Here is a 24,601-nt window from a genome sequence, read left to right on the forward strand (position 1 = left end):
TTCACCTCTGGTGCTAAGGGTCCCGGGTTTGATCCCAGCCCCTGCCAAGTGAACTTTGTGGTGGACAAACACCGTGTGCGTGGGTTTCCTCGGGGTTCTCCCGTTTTCTCCCACTTTCTTCATTCCACCATTTCATTCATCTCTCATTATCACCGTCTCTTTTAGCCTAGCCGGTATTAACGTGGGACGTAAAACTCAATAATTTCATTTCATTTAAACGAATCCTCACATGGTAGTTCCTCAATAAAGAAATGGAAATTTGGATATTATAAAAATGCCCCCCCCTTAGGAGTGGAATTTTTCCAAAAACTGAAACAGATGATCCATTATTTTGCCTAAAGGGTTCATTTACCGAATTTCTTATCTCAAAAAAATCTCTACGTTCGCACTTTGTGAATAAAGATACTGTAAATTTCAATATTATAGGTCTTAGGCCTCTTACAGCCTTAAGGATATAATATTCGAGAACGGTGAAACAGATATTTTTTTTTTATTTAACAGTTTATATACCGAATTTCACGTTTTCAACTTAAGTGAATCCTGACATTGAGCAGTTTCTCAATAAAGGAAAATTTACATATTATAGGAGTGACCCACGACGGGCGAAATTTTCGAAAAACATGTTTCACGCTTTTCTCTTCCTACATTCCGTACTTTGTGGAGGAATAAAAGGAACGGAAGTTTTGATAACGCTAAAAAAACGTATTTTGTAATTTTTATTAAAGTTTATATAACGAATTTCACATCTCCAACTTAAGCAAATCCCTATGTTCGGCATTTTGTGAATAAATAAAGTGAAATTACAGTATTATAGAAATTGTGTCTTTTCTCCTCTTACGAGAGAAATACTCAGAAACACTAAAATAGGCATACGAGTTTCCTTATTTTTAATTTCAAGTCTATATACCGATTTCTATACATATCTCCAACTTAACCGAGTCTTCCATTCGGCACTTTCTTCTTAAGCAAAGGGAAATTTGAGTATTTTAGAAATGTCCCTGTTCAGTAGCGTATTTATGGAGGGCTATCGGGATCAAGATGTTTCCCCCCTCGAAATAAATTTGTTAGTTTTTCGCATTCCACGTACAACAACAATCCTTCTGACCATTTCTAAAAATTTAATTGACTTTCCACTTTCTTGTGCTCTTTGTTCAGAAATAATATTGTATCTGTCAGATTTCATTCCATTCAGTTATTTCTGCCCCTCCCTCACTTTCACTCAATATTTTAATTCCTTATACCTGGAAGTGTCATTATAACTAACTAACTCTATGGCCTATGGATCCCGAAGGTTCAATGCCGCGTTCACAAAAGCTCTCCACTGACTTCTATCATTAGCCAACTGGGTCCAGTTTCTACTTTGAATTCCTATTTCTGCGAAATCCATTTTAATATTGTCCTCCGATCTGCGTGTAAATCTTCCTAATGATCGTTTTCCGATTGGTCTTCCAGTTAAGACTTTGAAAGCGTTCCTACTTTCTTCCATCCTGGTTCCATGACCTGCCCACCTGAGCCTCCTAGATTTGATGACTCTAACAATGTTTGATAAATCGTTTAAACCTTTCAGACCTGGTGGTAACATTTGTGTACATCATATTTTAAGATTAATATAATTAATCTGGAGGATTCAAAATGGCTGGATTTTCATGTCGGTATTCTTTGAACTTGTCTAAATTCTTTCCGCTATTTCTCTGGTGCTTTCATCTGCTGTCAGGAAGCTATGCATATTTCTTGTAGTGTACTTGCAGGGGCTATCACAATAGCCGTATTACCAAAAATCATTCCTTATCCTTGTTTTTGTAATAAAAGGTGTATTTGTCCGTATTTCACGTTTATCGCTATAGTAATATGGTCTAGGGGATGATGAGTCACTTACTTCTACTCTCTTATATAATGGCATAGATTAGAAGTGAACAAACCCAAAATAAGCGAAACTAACATTGATTAAAACGTTACATAAAATTAACATTATGATTCCACTATATCAATATCGTATTTATTTTGTTACAATATTAAACTAATTGTAAACTTTTTCTATACGAATATACGCAACGATACGCGTGAAACTCTTTTAAAATCAGTGTTTATTACAAATATTTTGTTCCTCTGTTTTGAAGAGAGTAACTTATCATTTGCAATTATTCGCCAACTGTAATTTATCTTATATGATTTATTTATATTGAAATGTTTTATGAAGTTACTTTTTTTTACATATTGAAAAGGTCGAAGACATCTTGGCGGAAGGCGCCAAAAGTTGTGCGTTAAATGCATAGTTCACTAGAAAAATAGTGTAAATATTATTTGAATTATTAATTTTGACGTATACTGCTTGCGATTTATTGAACAACGTTAATTAATTATATTATGAATTATTTCCTAGCTGTAAGTAAACTGTAACATCGTTTTAGTTCGCAGAACTGGGACTGTCTCGTTAGGTCCACCGGCAGAACACAAAATATGCTGAGTCACTGTTTAATCTATTACTTTTCTAATGAAGAAATTCGCATCTGTGATACCGTATGTTAAATTATTGACTTCAGAATAGTCAAATTCAATCTATAACGGCTCTTATCACCTTATAGAAAAAAATGAGAACCTCTGGAAAAACTGACTATATTCATATACCGATAATTCTAAGATTTGTGTCATTTGCATAGTTGAAAAGTTAGAATTTTACGAGTAGCCTGTTGTGCGGATTACCTGTTAAGTATTTGTTGAAAATATACGAAAGTATTGTATTATACGTAAATTCTCTTTTGAGTTGGAAAAGAATAATTACATGTTCTTTCGTATGTGTATATTTCTACAAATTGTTCATGGGTATCTTGCTGCAGCCGTATTTCCATCCTTCTGATGTTTACCTCTTTTTCTCTGTTGAAATAATTAACTGACATGTGGAAGCTACACTTTTCTATCACACTTCCAGAAGAACTGACAAGTGGCACAAATACCGAACGCTTTGTGTCACTTTCTAGTTTAGCATTTTCTCACCTGTCTGCCTTTCAACGATGACTCACTTTGTTTGTATTTAGTGACTATATGTTCTCTCTAGAGAATAATATGAATATATGTACACTGCTTGAGAATTGCTAAGAAACAACTGATCTGTACCACGTAACATTCCCTGCAGCCGACCAATTACAGTCAAATGTAATGCAGAAGGCGTACTTGAGCAGGATCCGTTATTTGTGTAAAAGGCAGTGCACGAAAGCTCTGTATTACTCGAAAGTGCATGCAGTGAGATGTTTGACTTAATAGCGCCGTAGGTGATGGAACTGTTGTATGAAATTCAGTGTGATGGGGAAATAATTAAGTGCAAAATGGCTTCAAGACAATATTTAAGTGGTACGATCGTGGACGTGCAGTTGGAAGGCTGAAAGCTGGTCAAAATACCACTACTGTGGCGACAGTAATGGGAGTGTCAAAAGGTGTTATCTTGCGATTGGAAAAAAGCCACGGAAGGTGGAAATGCGATGTGAAAGTATGCTGGTGGTAGTTGAAGGAAGACCACACTTCAAGACGATCGATATGTATCCCTTGTGGCGAAAAAGAACAGACAGCGCACTCTGCGTCAGATAGCTGGAGACCTCGCAAACGCTACAGTACCAGTATCTGCTAGAACCATTTCGCGGCGCTTAAATCAGTCTGGTTTGTATGCACGGAAGCCTGTTAAATGCATCTCACTTCAATCACGCCATCGTCGCGAACGATTACAGTGATGTCAGGAACATGTTGGTTGGGATCAGCAATAGAGGTCCAAAGTGATGTTTTCCGACGAATCCCGTTTCACTGTGACAAGTGATTCTGGCCACCAGTTACTGCGGAGAGAGCTGTGAAGGCGTTATGCACAACAGAATGTTCATGAACGTGATCGCTATGGCCAAGGCGTGATCGTGTGGGCAAGCATTATGCACGCTGGAAGAGCCCGCTTCACACCTTTGAGCGAGGTAGCGTGACATCACAGCGGTGTTGCAGAGGGATTTTTCTGAATCACATTCCTCATGTTTGGGGTGCAGTATGTCCGGACTTCCTATTTATGGACGACAATGCGCGCCCACACAGTACCGCTGAAGTATCGGACACACTTGAACGTGTCCAGTTGGCCGTCACGCCGTGAGTTGAATGCGAATGGATATAAGGCGAAGGTCAGTTGTTGTTTTGGGTATATCCAACATACTACCTGGTTGTGGCAGTTCACTTACACCTTGAACTTGCGTAAGGACAGAGTGAATATGGAAACTCCACACAGCGTCATAAGGGCGTGTATGCTGTACGAGTTCAAACTGGGGTCAAACGCAGCTGCAGAGGGGCGGAAGATATGCCAGGTCTTTGGTGAGGGTGTCGTGACTATCGGACAGTTCAGCGGTGGCTTAACAAGTTTAAGGAAGGTGGCGAAACACTCGAAGATGCACCACGTGCCGAAAGACCAGCACATGTACAAAATGAAGATCTTCAAGCGGCAATTGAGACGAACAGTGCCCAAACATGTGAGGAACTAGGACAACAATTCATTGTGAGTGGAGAAACCATTCGGCAGCATCTACATCAACTTGGGAAGCACTACAATTTGGGTCGATGGGTCCCATATGATTTGACTCCGGGCCAGAAGGCAACGCAAGCAGACACCTGTGTTTCTTTGCTGTCCCGTCTGAGGAAGGAGCCATTTCTGGACAGGATGTTGACATCTGACGAGAAATGGGTCTTGTACGAAGCTTCACGGTGCCGTCATCATTGGTTAACATTTCATGAACCGGTTCCAAAACAGGCGAAACCAGCACTGCACCAGAAGAAGGTCCTTCTGTGTGTTTGGTGGACTGCTCGTGGCATCGTGCATCGGAAACTACCACCAGCTGGTCAGAGCATCAATGCAACTGTGTACTGTCAGCAGTTGAGCCGTATTGAAGAAAAACTCAAAACTCTGGAACCAGCACACCTTTGAATCACAAAGGGGTCCTCCTGTTACAGGACAACGCTAAGCCACATGTGGCTACGATGACCCAGTACACCATTCTACGCCTTGGATGAGAAATACTTTTGCGTCCGCCATACTCCCGGACATTGCACCGTCCGATTATCACCTGTTCCATTCCTTGGAAAATCACCTTAGAGGACGCCAGTTTAAATCCCTAGTAAAGATGCAAAATGCACGTGATACCTTCTTCGCTTCACGGCCCACCAAGTTCTAGCGCGATGAAATCCATGGCGTTTCAGAACGTTGGCAGGAGGTCGTCGATGCTTATGGGGACTATTTTAGATCTACCAGGTACGTTTTAGGTGACATATCGATGTTCGAAGGTGGTGGGTGAAAAAGATGACAGAACTTTCTTGGTTACCTTTAGATTACACGTATGCAATGGCTACTTACTCTTCGGACCTCAATCCTATTGAGAATGTCTGGGATATCCTTGGCAGACGTATTTCTGAAAGAACTCCCCCTCCCCGAACCGTGCAAGAACTCACAAACTCCTTACGAAAGGAGTGGGACAATATCCCCCAAGGACTCCTCACTAGTTTAGTAGACAGTATTACAGATGCAGAATGTGCATTAGTGTCTGAGGAGGTCACACATCTTGCTGGGGTACTTATATCTGTGTCCTTCTGGAAGGATGATCCATTTTTCGTCGCTGTTTGGACATACTCCAAAGAGCGTCATATCCTTGTTTTCTTCTTTTTCCATGTTTCGCAATCTGTACCATTTTCCATTCGAATAATTGCGCACTGTCTCTATTGGGTATGTACTGCGTTACATTTCTTACCTCAATGTGTATTCTGAATTATTCCGAAAATTGCACTTTTCCTTAGGATTTGTCAAGTAGTGTACATTATACTGATTTTCTTACGCCCACAATAGGATTTCTTTAAATATAATTATCTAGGTATGTGTTCTATCTTTTCCAGAACCAGCTGTTATACTCGAAGATAGAAAAAGATGAACGACACTTTATAATCGAGTTGAGGTTCAGTGGAATGGTAGACTCGAGATCCAAAAAGTGGGTCCAATACCTAAATTGTTTGATTGGGTCATTTGCAGAGAAAATAGGCTTCAGATTTAGAGACGGAATATCCGTCCACGAGTATGACGTCGAATACATACAAGTAGAGGACGCTTATTTATTTCCCGGAATATCAGAATCTGCATCTGTTAATGATGACGGAAACTTGTTGTGTGTGGAGACTGTGCAGAAAAGGTCAGGCTCTCATACAATTTATGAATTGTTCTTAGAGGCTTACCGGAGAGATGTAACGGCGTACAAGGTAGGTTTTTCGTGTAAAATTGATTTATTCGAACATGATATTTCTAAATGAATTTTTTTCTGAGTATAGCAGATAGATCAACATATCACGCAATGTTTTCAGTAAATTATCTTTGTTTGTTGATTTGGAGAGAAGAAGAAAATATTTCTTACTAATCTCTGATTTACTTTCCTAGATTATTTAAAAAATCTTCATTTTATTTATTTGCCTATTTTGCATACAAATGAGAGTATTCTCATTGAGTAATGAGTATTGATGTAGACTCACAGTACAATGGATCAGAAAGTCAGAGTACTGTCAGCAACAATGAAAAGACGAATATTCTCTGCATTTAAAAGTTATTTATCTTAACCCTTTGACTACCAACGGGATACATGTGTCCCATGCGAATAATTTAAACATCGTTGGGAATTTGTTTTTAGAAAATTCTAAAAAAAAAAAAAAAAAAAATGATTGTTGTTCTCCCATCGGGTCAGATGTGACCAGGAGACTTATGTTTAGTTTCCAAAACTGTGCACAGATATCAGGAATATCCCACATTAAAGGAGTCCTACATATAAAAGAAGGTTCACATTTTAAAAAAAAAGGTAGTTAAAGGGTTAAAGCATTGTAAATTCCGTTAAATTTTCTTTGTATTTCTCTGTATTGTTTTTAATATATGGTAATTTTCAATGGTTATTTAGTGTGAAAGGTTCATTTCAAAAATTATTTTCCAGTCTGTGTATTCACGTTTTGACCAAACGAATATATTTGGGATTTTGAGCTTATTTATTTTTGAAGCACTATAAATAGTTTTGTTGGGCATAGCGTTGAACAGTACAATAGTTATAGCATCCATGGACAACGATCATTAAAATTTTATCAATAAAAAATAGTTTAACTTTTATCGATTTCTGAAAAATAAATGGTAAGTTAAGGGGTTAATAATTTGTAACGTTGTGTAGTCAACCAGCAAAATTGGATATTTCAATTGTTGTTTTGTCAAATCTTCGAATGAATCGACAAATATTAATCCAGATCAATTACGTAGAAATGATGTAACTCTTTATACAGTACCGGGAACTATGTTAGAGTTGATCAGTTTGATTGGAAGTTCATTGCAATGGAACATGTAAGGTATATATAAACTAGTTTTTGCTAGTAAATTCTACTCTTTTGCAGGATAGTAAACCGTTTCAAGCTGTTATATATCTTAATTGAATATTGAATTTCAGGAAATGGAAGAGATTTTCTACCATCTCCATCCTCCTTTGCAGATTAGACTCAATCCATAAAAAGATTAATAGATTTTGTTTTCTTTAAGTTCGTAACTAATGCTTTTTTAGAAACACGGGGAATATGCAGACTTTTAGTTCACATGCAAGTATCAGAGCCTTTTGTTTTAAAATAATGTATCGACCCTTTAAGTGATTATACGAGATCAAGATTAAACTTATTGCATTCCAACAAGTTATTGAAGCTTCGTCGGAAAGCAGCTATTCATACGAAATTCTACATTAGTAGTAAATTAGACATCCATTTGAGATAAATAATTTTGTGAACGTTAGCAGTCTACAAATTCTCACGTAACTTATAGTTTTTACGTACTAATAAAATTAATAGTTTACATCTATTTAGTTAATCGTCTTTAATATTGTCTTTTTCAGCACCATTTTAAAGATAAAGTTGTTGGTCGAGATGCCTTAACATTATATGACGGAAAAATACATCTCATAGACGAGGTCGCCTTTCATCTTACTCCAAATTCAACATTCAAATATAACGGTCATGAGATATCATTTATGGACTACTATTGGGAAGTAAGTAATTATTTGCATTTGTTTAGGAAATGTGAAGACTATAGTTTGCAAAAATCATATCTCATAGTTTGTCTACTTCAAAACAGCAATGTGATCAATGCAACTATTTAACATCATGTGTGATGTGGAATCGAACGTGGAGTGGAGATCCAAATACGACAATTATCAATGGAGAAACTCAATAGATGCATTACTCTTCTGTATCATGTTACAAATTCGTATAAAAATTAGAATAAACATCGAACTTAAACTTGGTAATGACATAGATAAAAAAGATTTATTGGGGATAGAATTCATGGGAATTAATCACATAGATAATAACTAAGATCAGTACGCAATACCGAGATCTTCCTACGTTTAACAGATTGTGAAAGGAGTGTGTTCTGATCACAATCTCAACTGCTAAATTTCTTGCATCCGATGGAAACATCGTTGTTTCAGTAGTTGCGATATTCAGTCTCACTTCGATTTATTAGAAAATAGCAACTACAGGCTTACGTCCTTTGGGAAGTTTCTTTCGCAGTGACCCATCGTCCGCATTTGTAACACCAACGGTTGCTGTGGTTTTTCTTTCCTCTGACTGGCGTTTGACTTCTGTTTAATAACCCAACCAGTTCCTACGCTCAGAACATCTGTGCCGAGATTCTCGCACTTGTCTAATGTCTAAACTAAGCAGATTTGGACCCAACTTGGACTGCAACTTCTCTTGTTTTGGTGTGTAGCATCACCTCATGGAACTTGTCCGTTTTGTTTTTAACCATCCTGTATTATCTAAAGAGTATGGTTGTTATGAATGGAAATGAGTTCTTAGAAGAAGGTGGGAGGATTTTCTGGATACCGAGGTTATTCTCCGATGAGAGATGTCTCTTACTCCTTTCGTCAACCCTATTGCTGACATCATTGATGTACAGAACCTTTCGAAATATTAACTTACAACAACGTTTTCTCCTCCCTTGCTTTGTACGTACATTACGTATATCCAGGGAGACGGGAATGGGGATTTCTTCATTGAAGCTAATAGTATATTAAAAAATAGCGAAATAAGTAATTTAAATAGTAGAAAAAGGACACATGGAATAGTGTGAGCTGAACATTATGGATTGTATTTTCCTAACTGATCACTCTGAATTTCAAACTCTTTGTTTCTACATTTTTCAGCAAATATACCTCAGTTGCACCAGAAAAATCCGGAAATAACTGAATGAGGTAAAGATAGTTTCTTCTTCATTGTCTCTCTCACTATATGTATGTAATATGATCGTCTTGTGTGATGGAAACTGTATTTCTATGTAGAATTATTATTAAAATCCGCTTCCTCTTTCAGAAATTAGTCTTGTATTGAATTTTGTGTAGAATTTTAACCATGTTTTGAGTTTTTTAAATATTCAAATTCTTATTTCCAGAAATACGAAGTGTTAGTTGTGGAGCCCAATCAACCGATGCTGATCTCGAGAAAGCCAGATGGCAACGATGACGGGAGATGTGACATCATCTATCTAGTTCCAGAACTTTGTATTTTACTCTACAATGACAAAGATATGAGGTAAGACAACTTAATTGTATGAGAAAGAAATGAAGGTTTTCTAGTTTAACGTTCTTCATTTATGCTCTATAGGTTAAAGGAGAAGGACGATTTATGAAATTAAACTTTTGTGCCCTCCCACGTGGTCGAACCCGGTTCACGTTCACTAAAGGCGCACTTCTACGACGTACGACGCCGTGAACTTAGAAAAGAGCCACAATAAACCCATTCCAGAAATTGTTCAGTTTCGGCGTCATCAGAGTACGCTTGGCCACGCTGCTCTACTACACGATTGACGAGATACTGCTGCTTGCCTCGTGGAAATCTCAGGGCGATCAGTTGCACATCCACAGTACAGATGCACATTTTTACTTCGGCTCAGTACAACTGAAACAACTTCTGTACAGAAGGTTCTTTCATGTTTGTGGTTATAAACTTGTCACTTTATGCTTCCTCGTTGAAATTCACTGAGAAATCAGCGGTTGTGCTCAATGTGAAGCCTTGTTTGTTAGCTATCACGCCATATCTGACCTTCTACTGAAGTAGTCTTGATTGAAGAACACGTTGACAAACCCCTTACCAGAGTTTGAAACAGCTATTACAATATAGGAATCAGGGGCGGATCCAGGACCGTCTTCTGGGGGGGGGGGGGGCGGTGGGTTGTCATACTGCTACTTTTAAGGGCTCCAAACTTTGGGATGGGTTTTATTTATATATAAAAAATAAGAAAACTTCCTCTTTTTTTTGGGGGGGGGGGGGCGATCACGTGATAGATTAGATAAAATATACAGGGTGTATCATAAAGGACTTTACAACTTTGGAAACTCATATTGATTTATTCATTTTTCTTACAGACATGGTTTTGTTGTCATTTTGTAGTAAAATACATCAAGTTTTGACTCACGTAGTACATTAGTTCAGAAACAAGTCACCGCAAGTGCTAGCGGCACTTGCAGCAAAGATGGCTGCCTTTAATGGCCCCTGAGCGTGCGATCTGTGTGTTTTGGATTGAAAAATCCAAGTCTGCGATAACTCTGCAACGTAATTTTCGTACAAAGTATAGTAAAGTTCCTCCCAGAAAGCCTGTTATTTATCAGTGGCATAAGTGTTTCATTTAAACTGGATGTTCGGTAAGACACAACAAACCTTCAGGTCGTCCCCGTTCATCTGAAGACGTTGTAGAGCAAGTGAGACAAAGTTTTGTGAACATTCCTACAAAACCAACTCGACATGCTTCTCGATAGCTGAGCATTCCACACATAACAATTTGGCGTGTGTTGAGAAAACGGTTGCATCTCAAACCATACAAATTAGAAATGGTGCAAGAATTAAGACACTGATAGAATGCTGCAGCGGGTTTGGCCAGAAATCGACTTCAGATCGGATGTATGTCGCATCACCAATAGAAGCCACATTGAATCTCTTTAGGTATAAGATAAAAAAAAACTTAATGCATTTTGCTACAAAATCACACCAAAACCATGTCTGTAAGCTAAATAAATAAATCAATATGAGTTTTCAAAGTTGTAAAGTTTATATATATATATATATATATATATATATATATATATATATATATATATATATATATATATATACATATCCTGTATTTTATACGTATGATAAATTTTATATGTAAATTAAGTTTCTATAGAATATTTTAGTAAAGAAATTTTACTTATTATATAATATTTAATTATAGGCAGGAGAGCTTTCTAAAACCGCATACAGTTGTTCATCCGGAAACAGCACTAGAACGCTACGGAAGGTTCAGGAAGCGACTGGATGACTACGTAAGTACAGCTTTAGGTTCAAAACACAATTAAGAAATCTTGCTTTAGATCAAGTGAGTTTACCGCCCATGACACATAGTGGTACAAAGATTGTCCCCTCACGAGGTACCGGTTATGCTACCCAATGCACAGCTTATCGAATAACGTGAAAAGACAGTATTGGGAGACAACTTACAATGCAAACGCCACATCCAGTCCCATGGCCCTTCTTCCAGAAGAGTGTTGCTGTGAGAACTTCGTATCTGTTGTTCGTTTGGCAAGATGTTTGCGGTTGATGGCTGAATGAAGGAATGAAAGAACTCCTCTGCTTCCACGCACATTTTTATTTTAAAAGTTTTACTTAAGTTTATTTTCAGTTTCAAACTTTATTTTAATTGTCAATTACCGAAAATTGGGTGTTGGCATGCTGGGCCATGGTTTGGCCCGCCATTTTAAATTCAGTTAGGTTTCGTTCCAGTTTTCATTATTACAATCTAATGTTTTCTCTGGGATGTAAACTTATAAATTTATTTTAATCGGTACAGTCGTCTATTATCAGAAAATTATTTTTATCTCGTTTTAACAACTAACTTTTTTTTTTCTTCTTCCTGGCGGATTTGTGACAAAGAGAACACTCTAATCACTGTTTACAGAAAACATTACCTGTTTTAGAAACACAGGAAGTTGTTTTAGTGACTGGGAATTGCAAAACCCCAGGTGAAAGGTATAGCTGAAAAGCTGGACATTGAACATGCCAACAATGTGGAACTAGTTTATGTTAGCAGAATCGTTTTTGGCTCCCGGCTACGAAGTGGAAGGGTACAAGACCGAAAAATTTGGAGAGGTGATTCTACAACCAAAATAAGGAAAAAAGTTCAAAAAAACGTAGGTCCAACGCGGCGGCGTTTTCAAGCAGCAGCCGTGCGACGTTTCGCCGGCCTTCTTCTTTTAAGTGTAATATCTGCCCAACAAATAGATATTGATATCAGGCCAAAAGAATGTAAAGAAAGTCATAATTTTACAACGAACGTATGCTGCAAACTCAAAGTAAACAATTTTTTCTAGTGTTTTATAATGAATACGTGCTAAAAACTCACTATAGTAAACGAGTTGTTTCTAGTAGCCTACTTAGAGATTGGTACGTTAAGGATTATCCGTAGTTGTTATTGCGATAAAAAGGTGTTTCGAATGTTTGATTTCACAAAGTATTTATCAATTTGTACTATGTTTTTTAATGTTATAGTTAGTAACAACATGACCACAACTGGGAGGAAGGGGTACTTGGGAGAAAGTGTTCGAGTAGGGGCGAGGGTCTGGGTTTCCTTTATTTCCGCCACCGCTATCACAATAAATGAATACTAAATTATTTATGTACAGCGTTTCGTTTGTTATTGGATCTCGGGAGCATTCGAAACAAACACATAAAATGAAAAGAATGTGCTAAAAGAATGAACACAATGAAAGAAGTAGTATGCTGTCGTATAAAACCATTTAAAACTTAAAAGTAAATTTGTGTTCTAGACGGTGATGATCATAATTTTCTTGTGTGGTTAAAATGGAAATTTAAGCAATATGATAATATGAGCTTAAGTGCTATACGCAAGGATTTAAAGTTACTAACTCTTAATGAAAGACGCAGTTTGTTTGATCTAAAATTTTTACATAATCTATTGCATGGACATGAGAGTTCCTTATTGTAGAACCAGGAAATTTATTCTTTTTGTTTGCACTCGGATATTTTCCAAATCTTCTATTTATACCTGTGTTGAGACGGCTAATAAATTGTGTTCTAATTTAGATCTTTTCGAATTTAAATTTTCAGCTGTTCATCATCAATTTTTTAAACTGCTTAAAAGTAGTTAGTTTTGTTTCGGATGGATGCGTTTAATTTTCATTTTTAATATGCGTATATATATGTTCATGCATGTTATTTCACCATGTATGCATGTAATTTTTCCGCATGTAATCTCTATGAATGTTGTTTTTAATTACAGATACTACATGCTTGTTTCTTTTATTTTTTTCTTCATTATCATGATGTATTTCACGTGTTATGATTTTATGTATAAACTGCTTATTTTATAATTATGATTGAATGTTTCCACTGTACTTTGTATTCTCTTGGCGCACTAGTGATTGTCAAGCTGTTGTTGCTAATAAACTGCTTTGAAATAATAATAATAATAATAATAATAATAATAATAATAATAATAATAATAATAATAATAATCTGAATAAACACCATGCTCGTGGGTTTTCTCGGGGTTCTCCCGTTTCCACCCACTTTCTCCATTCCACCACTTCATTCATTTCTCATCATCACCGTCTTCTTTAGCCTAACCGGTATAACTGTAGGACGTAAAACTTAAAGATTTCATTTCATTTTTCATTATTATTATTATTATTATTATTATTATTATTATTATTATAGAAGTTTGCTGTTTCACTTCTGTTTTGCTATTTTCTAAACCTAAGATGAAGAACAGACTATTTCACAATTTTATTACTTACTCTTTGTCTACACCATTACCAAAGAAAGCTAAGACTTATCAACCGATAAAATGAATAGCGATATCTGTCCAGGAGGAATAAACTCCACAATACAGTTTTTAGTTTTTTCCCTTCCGAATTTTTTTTTTAAAAAAGATCAATGAATTTTACAGTTTTATAACACAATTGTGAGTACTTATTAACCTTATGGTTAAGATGTTCTTCATTGTAGGACAGTGTATCACCAAAAAGCATACACTATTTCTTTATTATTTGTTTCTCCGAAAAATGTGAAAATGTGCAACAGAATTCAATGAATATTCATAAACAAGGACCAACAATCCAGTGACTAGCGTGGGCGCCTTTGGTGTATGTTGCCTTTGGTTTGATTCCTTGTGGGAAAGTATTGAATGCATTACGTTGATTTTGGTTCCACCTTCAACCATTGAACTATTGAACAATGTCTCATATGACCTTGGAGCTGAAAAGGGCACAAAACTTGAATAAACAGAGACCACTATTTTTACGATAAGTTTGTTTACCACCTCTATTTTACATCGATACCCTTTATTACTACAATTAAACTATGCAGTAGTAGGCGAATCACATGTCCTATAAAGTTAGTACGGCGTGCTTCTAGGGAAGTACTACATTCCAGGCATGACAGGAACAAGTTGGCATAAGCTATTGTTTTTAATTTGTAGTGAATGAGATGTAGACGGAGAAAGTAATACGATCTAGGTTTAAAAGAAGATAAATTTAAAAACTGCTGTATAGAAAAGAGTTTAGATGCAGATGGGAAGCAGTCCATAATTTTTATTATTTTAATATTAAGTATAGTATTAGAAAATATGTTAATAAGTTCATGTATTTCCTTTGCAGTCAAGGACAAACTTACACGAATGGAGATTGACCCTCGAGGAAAATCTTCTCGAATTAGAAGGCAGAGAATTGCCACAGGAAGATATATTCATGGGCGAAAATTTCGTATGTCCTACTGGGCCGAACTGTGACTGGACAATTCCAGCTACTAGTAAGTAGTGTCTGTTCGTGAAATTGATTATTTTTTTTAAAGTTTTACTACCCAAGATTATATTTTCTATGATGGATGGTCAAATTAAATTTGTTGCGCTCTCCCATTGGGAATAGAACCCAGCAAGATGTGCACCAAAGGGGTGTCTGTTCGACGAATATTATTCGAACCATACCAATAAGTCTAATTTTAGTTTATTTTTTATTTTTTTAAATTTTATTACTCTCATTTCTGTTGTTGTGTATTTGTATGTCATAAACAAATGTCTGGTATTGTAAGTCAGTGCCGTAAACTATTTTTTTACGTTATTGTGAAATTGTATAATTAGTTTCTAAATAATAACAGAATCGTCGGACAACATATTGAAAAGTATTTCACTTTAGTGTGATGTCAAAATAAATGATATCAGGGAAACTTTTAGTTGATCAAAATTTCATCAAAAAATCGTGAGAGCACGTGTAAAATTTCAAATCCGCTTATAAAAACCGTATTCCTACAATTCAGCGCTTTCCAATAGTATATAGTCTTTAGTTTACTTCCTGAAAAGCTCAGAGCGATAAAGATATGTTCAGTAATACATTAAAAATATTACGTCGTTTTAAAAGCTCATACTTTCACTGTACTCTTCATTGTAACAGGATTATGACTTTATTACTCTAAAAGAAAACAAAACAAAACAAAACAAAACAAAAAAAAAACGCTAAAACAAAATACGTTTTTTCCATTGTCAGAAAATCTACACGCCGTGAAGGTATATGCCTTTCAACCAAGAACCTACCTACAACATTCTAAAACCTGACACTCACACCTAGAACAATATCTCACATACATCCTACACAAACAACACATTACACACTCAATTTAGTTTATTATAAATATACATTTAATAATTTAGTAATCAGCTTTTTCATTTTATCACGGTCCTCAAGTTATGAAAACCTTTCGTTTGCACATCATATGTGCGTTAAAGTATGCTTTTAGTTCCAGATACTAACAGGTTCAAACTTTGTTTCCTATGAGACTATTAAATTATCTACTATATCCAACACTAATTTTTGATTTTAAAAAAAATGACATGCTGGAGAATACTGCGAGGCTTACGCCTTCGTAAAAAATACCAAATATTAAGTAGATTAAGTAAGTTTACGACATATCACCCACCTACAACCAACCACCCTTGCTAAATATCAGTAGCATCTCCTGACGTGAATGTTAGGGCGTTGGCAAGAAAGGAAAAATATATTAACCCTCACAACCATAGGCGATACTATAGGGAGAACCCTCTCTTCCCAGGAGCAAAGATGGGCCCACCTACATTGTTTTACTGATCTAAAATATTGTGATAAATTTACCTCAATTTGCGCATAACTATTTTAGTGGCATTCGCATTCAGCATACGAGTATTTAATAGTGACTGTACTTTGCCCACCCATCGATTTCCTGAATATAGTCTGTATCTGGAAGTTCTCGCAATTTTCGAAAGTAAGGAACCATGATCGTCACTGCATAATGTCCTATTTACGCCAACCTATAATAGAGAAAAAAATGATGTTTCTTTTCACCGTACTCCTTACACGTATTTTAGGAAGAACTCGATTGCACCATTAACTTTTGAATTGAATGATATGTTTAGCAATAAAAAAGTGCGTAGATCATACCCTCTCTCCCCCAAAAAAATGTTTTCCGTATTGCTATAAAATATCTGTACATCCACAAATAAATCTACAGACTTGGCAACGCTTGAGAGAAGCAGAAAACTCAAGACGTTGATTTCCTAACCAACGCCTTGGATCACACAAGCACGAGGTGAGGAACACGAAGCGGATGCACAATATTAGTCTTCTAAAGCAGTGAAACTTCAGCCAAAGCGTTGCCAACAACTTACTCGCAGAGTTGCCTCCTCAGACTTCACAGCACTTCTCTGTTCTTTTGCACTTCAACAGTTGATTCTGTCTCGTTGAAAATATAAAATCCCAAGTTGTGACGATCCGTTTAATTAAATTAAAATACTCTTTTCTTCATTTTTTGTTGGGCGTTAACACACAACTTGCATACCCAGAGAAAACGCTACTGCTAAATATGTGTTTATCTTTTAGAATTCAAGTTAATAAAGTTTATTACATTTTAATTGGCATATTCTAGTGGTAAATTTAACCCTCTGTCGCACGTTTGTTTTTTGATTGAGTCCAATTGCTTAAACAGACATACACATATGTTTATATGTACAGTATTTGTTTATTATTAAATAAATTTAAGTTAATGAATAACAAATTGTAAGTAATATTTTTGAATGTTCACACATTTAAGCTTTTGTTTATATAATTAATGTCTAAAAGAGTTGTATCGACTAGAGCACACAAAGCACTTGAAGGAATTGACTTATGGTTACATAATCTTTTCCGTTTGGTTACACCACCTAAAGTTTGTATAAACGTGAAGTTGATAGCAACAAAAGAATTTCCCCAGATAAAAATAATAAATAAATAAATAAAAATGAAAAGTTGATAATAGATGTGTTTCAAGAATCCCAGATCCCATACGATGCAAGTACCATGTGTGTCACTGTCTCAATTATGTATGTCCCTGTTAGGAATTTGCTTTCACTGTTGCGATTGTGTGCGTTATAACAGAATTAAGAGTTCGGTTATGATTTTCGATATAAGGATGGGTTCGGAAAGTCATTCCTATAACCGAAGGGAATCGGTTTTCGTTCTGTCTCATGTTCGGACGCTATTTCTATAACGGTAGAGTTCGTTTCCTTGTTGTCCTAGTTACTTTGGGAGCCACTTCTATAAGCTGATAGGGTTATACTTAGCCTATACCGTATAAAATATGAACGTCTTAACCAATTTGGATTCGAACCTTGTAGAGAAAACATCAGTGAACGGCCCTTTCGAAACGTTAATATCTTAAAGTTAATCTGTGCGAATGTTTATACAAAATAACGTGACCGATATTTTGTACAGGCATTCGCATAGAGTGACTTTAAGGTATCGACGTTTCGAGAGAGTCGTTCACTGATGGTCTCTGTACGAGGTTAGAATCCCAAATCTACATTTCTTACAGGTACAGGCAAAGTATAACTCTATCTGCTTGTAGAAGTGGCTCTCGAACTAAATGAGAGAAACAAAAACCGAAGCTTACTCTTACAGAAATGTCGTCCAAACATGAGAGAACTCGATCCAAACCCTATCCAATTACTTAAAATTGGGTTTCCAAACTATGCAGTAACCGACACCCATAATTTGGTTACAGGAAATGGCTCCCTAGCGAACAGGAACAACCAAGAAACGAACAGAAGCCGAACTATTAAGGTTACAGTATCACTGTTAGGAATTTATTTGCCACTGATAGTACACCGTGTGGCACTAAGACTAGAAATGAAACATCAATAGTGAGGATCTGCTACTTAACAATATAGAGTATATAGGCATAAAGAAACAATATATGGGAACAGTATAAAAACTATCAAAAGCATCAGATTGGCAATGAACAAGACATAAAAAGTGAAGAACAGCAAATGGGAATTTACTCTCAAATATGTCATTTTGTTAAGCTTGAAGTGTTCGATCGATTGATATATCTCTGATCTTTGAATAATACGATAAATTTCTAAAAATAAAGTTTAAGATTTAACCCTAATTCTGAGCTCATTCTATTGTATACGCAGGACCGACTGGAAATCACAGAGCCTCCACCGTGTTTCACGGTGTGGAGGAGACAATTCAGAGCCTAAGCTTCTTTGGGCGTGAGAGATACATAAGTTGTAAATAAGGTGAAAGAGAACTGATCGAAGCATGTTATGCATTTTCAGTCAGTCGGTTCACTTTGCTTCTTCTCGGAGCCGTTTTCTTCAGGCTAAAGAATTTTCGGCAGTGATCAATGCAACCGGACTGTAAATGTTCAGACTATACATCTTGCGCCGGACTGTGGTAGCCGCAATAGGCTGTTCCACGTACTGATTGATTTCCATAATCACTTTGGCTTATTCTTGCTAATAATCCTATTGAATGCTCGGCTATTCTCTTCCGTCCATTATTACTCTTCGTTTACGTTCTTTTCCAGAGTTCCTCCCAACAACTGAACACATTAACCATCTTATATACTCTTGCAATAAGTAACCACGTACCCGTAATTTGGCCTCTACAAGGCATAACGATTCTTATATCTCCCTAGTAACTACAAACTTACACAAAATCATTGGCCGCCACCATAGATCGAATGTAACTTTAATTGATACAACCTTAAAAATCATTCTTTCAAACTAACTAATTTTAAAAATTAGTAATTCACGCATACCTCTCTTCTGTTTGCTAATAGTAAACCAAGATTAAACCTCGTGTAACCTTCTCTTGTTTTCCTTCCTTCTCAGCTTCAAGTAATAATGGTAGTAATATTGATCCAAGCAGAGAATTGTCTGCAGTTAATTTTTGCGTGCTGTGTTTTTATCTTTGTTGTGTTCCTTATGCTATCTTGCCAAACGCCTTTGATTCTTTCTACTATTCTTTAACCGCTTGTTATTCTGTTATTATATTTTAACAACGGGTTGTTTTTAGCTTGAAAGTTAGTGTGTTTCTATTTAGTATCTCCTACATTTTCTCCTACGTTGTTGTTTTGTTTTAATTGAAGATCGTAATGAAGATATTTTAACTTCTTACAGATACTACAGCGCTAATAGGAAAAGAAGTTAATTGTTGGATGGTAATAGCGCCATCAGCATATAAGAAACACGTACAAGACTTCATCAACTCCGTTCAGTTTGAAGGCAGCAAAATTAATTTGCTTCTACATAAGCCGAAATTGTAAGTACTGTATATCTAAAACATTTTCTAAAATGGCAAAACATTATTTCTGGTTTTCGAGGAGTGTTAATAGATTATTGGCTCTCATATAGAAGGAAATTTACTTTTTAGAAAGTCATCCATTACAAAAACGCCTGTTACACCATACGTATATACAGTCCGTCAGAAAGAAATACAACCACTTTGAGAAAACTTATATTTTTAATATTAACACTATTCTTGTTCTTCTAATAGTATCCTAATGCTTATGTGTTGCTATTATAGTACCATATGAACATTAAAAGAAAACCCTGATCTTTATATATTAAGTGATCTTACAATCAACAAATCAATCCATTGCATATTAGGAAACACCCCCTACAATTGTGCTCAGTGTTTTTTGTTTGTTTGTTTGTTTTGCTTGTGTGCGTGCGTGGTTGACTGGATATGAGCAGCTTGGGGTACATAATTGTAAACACCACTTCCGATGAAATTGGGCTATTAGATGAAATTCGTTAAGGATCGAACCACAGAACAGTATGTAGGTAGTTTAATTTCGAAAATGTACCTGCAGATGGCAGGGAAAGCTTGTTTGGTATGTCATTGCATTGAGTTGTATCGAAATGTTGTCTTCTTCTCCAGTTTATTCGAAAGTCAGAAACTGTGACGTTATTTTGCTTCCCCGACCCGCTCATATATATGTATACACTTCGTCGTCAGCCGTTGAGGAAGTTCGTTGGAAACACTGAAGTAATCATTATGCGTATTAACCTTGTCTGAATTGTGAGGTGCTTCTAAGTGATTTATTGTACGGTAGATGCGATAATTACTTCAATGCAAAGTGTTCTATGTTAAAACCAGCTGAAAATATTTGTAAATTGCGAACTAAAGGGGAACGTTGAAAGTGCGATAATTGCAAAGCGGAAAATAGCGACCCGATACGAAACTAAGAAATATACTTGAGAAAACTAGTGTAGCAAGTAAGTTACTAAACTGGAACGAAGTGTAACGTTTATGGCTACAAAATTTCATGAATTTTAGAAAGAAATCACGTGTTTGGAAAATACTGTTAGTGTACTAACCAAAATATCAGAACAACTTGAGAATCGAAAATCGTAATCTAAAACAAAGTATTGAAAAACTAGATGGAATATTAGGCAATCTAGAACAAATATTGTGGTCAAACTAAAATTATTCTTTCTTAGGAAATGTATAAATATTTAGAAATATATAAAAGTAATTATGGAGTATTGTATTGTCACCTAACTTCCGTCGCTTTGTAATATTTCGTTACAGTGGGAAATGAGTTAAATTAAGGTTACAAGGTTTGAGAACAATTTCCAACCGTTATAAGTTAAATAAAAGCATAGAAATTTAGTAATTTCACACTTTCCTTCCCATCCCTTACATCTTTTTACACTCAAGCTGATGGGGGCTGAACTTGGATTTAAATGGTATCGGGGAGGTCACTATTCATTTTAGTGATCCCGAAAGCTAAGAATTGGAAATTAGTATTGATAGTTTTCGATTAATTTTATCAGTCATCCCCTTCATAACCTCACCCCCATGCTGATGGGCGATGAATTTAGAATGAAAGTAACAATAAAATATTATTGTAATCTGACTTCTATAGCTATGCAAAATTTCATCATTGTAAATGTCGGAAATGAGGCCAATTAAGGTTGCAGATTTTTTAAAAAAAGAGAGCACGGTCCGTATGGTACAACTAAAACTATTCTTACCTAAAAATATATAAATATTTAGAAATATAGGCAAGTAAGAATGGAATATTGTATTTTCATCCAATTTTAGTCGCTATGCAAAATGTAATTATTCTACTACGTTAAGAAATAAGTTAAATTAACGCTGCAAGATTTGAGGATGTCCCTCAACCATTGTGAGCTAAAGAAAAGTATGTAATAGTAAAATAAAATTCATCTGAATGTACTTGCACTGTAATACTGTAAACAATTTTTAACAACTTAAAGTTAACTTGAATTTTTTAAAAATAAATTTTGCTTAATTGTATACGTTTGTATATCTTTGTTGGCAGTCTTCATTGATTCTTTCTTTGTTCTCTTGTCTTTCCAGTGAGTATTGTGTGCAGGACTCACCTGAGAAGTACGTCTTAAAATTCGACAGCGGTTTGCGAAACTACAACTTAGAGATGGTGCTGTGCGTTATTCCCAAAAACAAAAATGACAGGTTGTGCGCCATATATAAGAAGAGCATTAATATCACAGGGGGTAAGTTATATGAAGATTAACTCTTATTATTATTATTATTATTATTATTATTATTATTATTATTATTATTATTATTATTATTATTATTATTATTTTTTACCTCAACCATAGGTTGGTGGACAACATGGAAATTTTAAAACTTTTTCTCTCCCTTTGGAGAACTGTTTTATATTTTGATAAGGTCTCTTCTTCGTAAGCGCATCTAGATATTCTATCCTTGGTGTTCTCTTCCTGGTTTTCCTTCTGCCTTTTCCTCTATCAACACGGTGATCCAATCGGAATGTCGAATAAGATGATCAAGCGGTTGGTGATTCGACTATTGGTGATTATTTCATAAATCGATAACAGAATAGAAAGTAGAGTAAGATGAGTGTTTGTAGAGTTAATTCATGAACAACACATTAAGCTGGACCTTCGCATTATTTTCTTGTAAGATAACACGAATAAGGTAATAGTTTATTCCTGGTGGTAGTGTATTATTCTATTGAAAAAAATAACCTAAATACTATTCCTTAACATGTTTTGAAACATGCAAAAACTTTATAGTTTTCAGGAAAGAAATACTGTATCTTGTTTATTATAGTATTGTTCATTATCCACATTAATAAAAGAACACTGATCAAAGCACCAAATGTATATATTAGTAATATTTGTCTATCAGTTTCGGCAACATAACATCCCCTTTATCAGGCACGTCATGCAACCTTTTCTAGATCAATAAATACTAATAAAAGTCTCTCTGTAAATCATCTCACTTAGTTTTGTTTTAATAAGGACCGTGGTTCTGTTTGTAATTAATTTCATTTTCTATCTGTTTCAGTTCCTGTTCAAATAACCTACACTGATGATATTGTCAGTACAGTCGGTCGTCAGCAATTAGCCCCAAAAGTGGCGCGTGAAATTCTATGTAAAATGGGTGGAATACCTTGGACTATACGTGTACCTATGAAGGTAAGTTTCAGATTTATCTTTAATATCCTCCTTTGAATCTTATATAATTTTACTTTATAGATTTCCAATATTCCTTGTTGTACTTGTAGTTCATAAAAAGTGTTAGTAAATAGTTAAGATTTGGGAAGGGATCTACTATTCGAAATTTTCATGTACATGTACCTACTATTTTCATGTACTCTTACGGATTTCAAGCCATGTTTACTGAATCGAGAACTATTATCAGGCATCTGTCGGACTCCTCAGTAGTTTTGTTGTAAGACTGCCTAAGTAAATAATCAGGAATACTAAATTTATGTCGTATTTATCACCTCAGAACTCGTTAAATTATTTATCACAATGACATGAAGTTTTTATTCTTTCTAAGTTTGAAAGTACTTACCTTTGTTTGAATATCTGATTAAAAAAAAAAAAAAAAAAAAGAACAAGATTGATATTTGGTAAAATTCCAGGGAACGATATATATATATTTAGAAATAATCTTCAAGTTGTTAAGTCCACAGTTTCCTTTAAATAATCTTCAAGTTTCTTAAGTTCCCTAGACCTCTGGGAAAGAAGTATTAATAGCTAAATAGATGAGACATTCAGAATTTGTAATACTTTCTGAATTCAGTAAAGAGTCGACTCAACGTCACGAGAAAACAGAATTTCACTTATTCTAAATATATAAGAAAAATTATTTGTTTCCTTTCTCGGACCAGTAAGCTGAGTACTCAGACAATACATGACAACGCATTTGTTCGTTGATTTAAAATTTAGCATCTCGTTCAGTACTAAAGCTCTATGAGACGTGGGTGTACAGCTTTGTGTGCGAGCTGAACCACATGAGCTTCCACTGGGAATCGAACTCGGGTCTCCTGCGCCGAAGACGCGTGTGCCAACCATATAGCCACGAGAATGTTCACATGTAAATAAGCTTTGTTGAACTACCTCTGTGATAAGTCTTGGGGTATTAGTGCGCCATTTTCTTCCACAGTTCTTGCGTTTCCTGCCCTTGTTAGCTAGTGGCATCTGCTGTTCTTGAACCAGAGGTAGCCGTACGAGATTGCAGTGAACAGTGATTTGGAAAGTACGTGAACGCTACACTAGAAAAAAAATAAAGAAACGAAAGGGCGTATGGCACGTCTCAAGCAGCCTCCTTTACCAAACAGCGGTTAAACCACGGAGACTACGTTGTGTCAAATGAAAACTATTACAGGCGCTGGTTGTTTGCTCATCTTTACGGAAAAAAGATATTAAGCCAGATTTCAAAACAGGCTTAGGTCACTGTATTCCCTTTTAAGAAACATAGGTGCAGTAAAAGGCAAAAAATAAATAAAAATAAGTAAATAAATAAAAAGAGAAAATTAAAAAAATAAACAAAGCCGCAAGTGATTGGAATAAGTTACAAAAAATCCATGAAATAATCCATTTCACATAGTTTTTACAAAAAAAAAATAAATAATAAAAAATAATAATAATAATAATTAAAATTAGGTTTTTAATCATTACTATTCCTTTAACAATTATTAATTTAAGAAATAACTTGGAAAATTTAGTTGGTTATTTTTTTAAAGAAATATTTCATTAATGTAATCGTTATTTTTTTAATGGATTAATCACAAGCTTGTATAGAACGTGTGCTTCAATATAGCGAAAGTACTCATTAAGTATAATAGGAGTTTCGTACTCTTTTACTTTAAAGACACGTAAAAATTTACCAAATAGACTGTGTGTTCCTGTGAGAGAGTCGTAGTGGCCTGTCGGGTAAAT

The 24,601-nt window shown here is 35.5% G+C and overlaps 1 protein-coding gene across 1 annotated transcript in view; it reads left to right on the plus strand.

Annotated features, from left to right (window-relative positions):
- Positions 1-24,601, plus strand: part of LOC145674102 (piwi-like protein Siwi) — a 196,880-nt gene that overhangs the window by 161,056 nt on the left and 11,223 nt on the right. The window contains exons 7-14 of the mRNA XM_081743926.1: positions 5,899-6,255; positions 7,902-8,054; positions 9,458-9,597; positions 11,279-11,369; positions 14,721-14,871; positions 19,532-19,673; positions 21,744-21,898; positions 22,719-22,849. Coding sequence (XP_081600052.1) covers positions 5,899-6,255; positions 7,902-8,054; positions 9,458-9,597; positions 11,279-11,369; positions 14,721-14,871; positions 19,532-19,673; positions 21,744-21,898; positions 22,719-22,849 — 1,320 coding nt within the window. The remainder of the gene's footprint in view (positions 1-5,898; positions 6,256-7,901; positions 8,055-9,457; positions 9,598-11,278; positions 11,370-14,720; positions 14,872-19,531; positions 19,674-21,743; positions 21,899-22,718; positions 22,850-24,601) is intronic.

The sequence above is a fragment of the Thermobia domestica genome, chromosome 17 (assembly GCF_964235325.1).
Source record: "Thermobia domestica chromosome 17, izTheDome1.hap1.1, whole genome shotgun sequence".
Classification (NCBI taxonomy): domain Eukaryota; kingdom Metazoa; phylum Arthropoda; class Insecta; order Zygentoma; family Lepismatidae; genus Thermobia; species Thermobia domestica.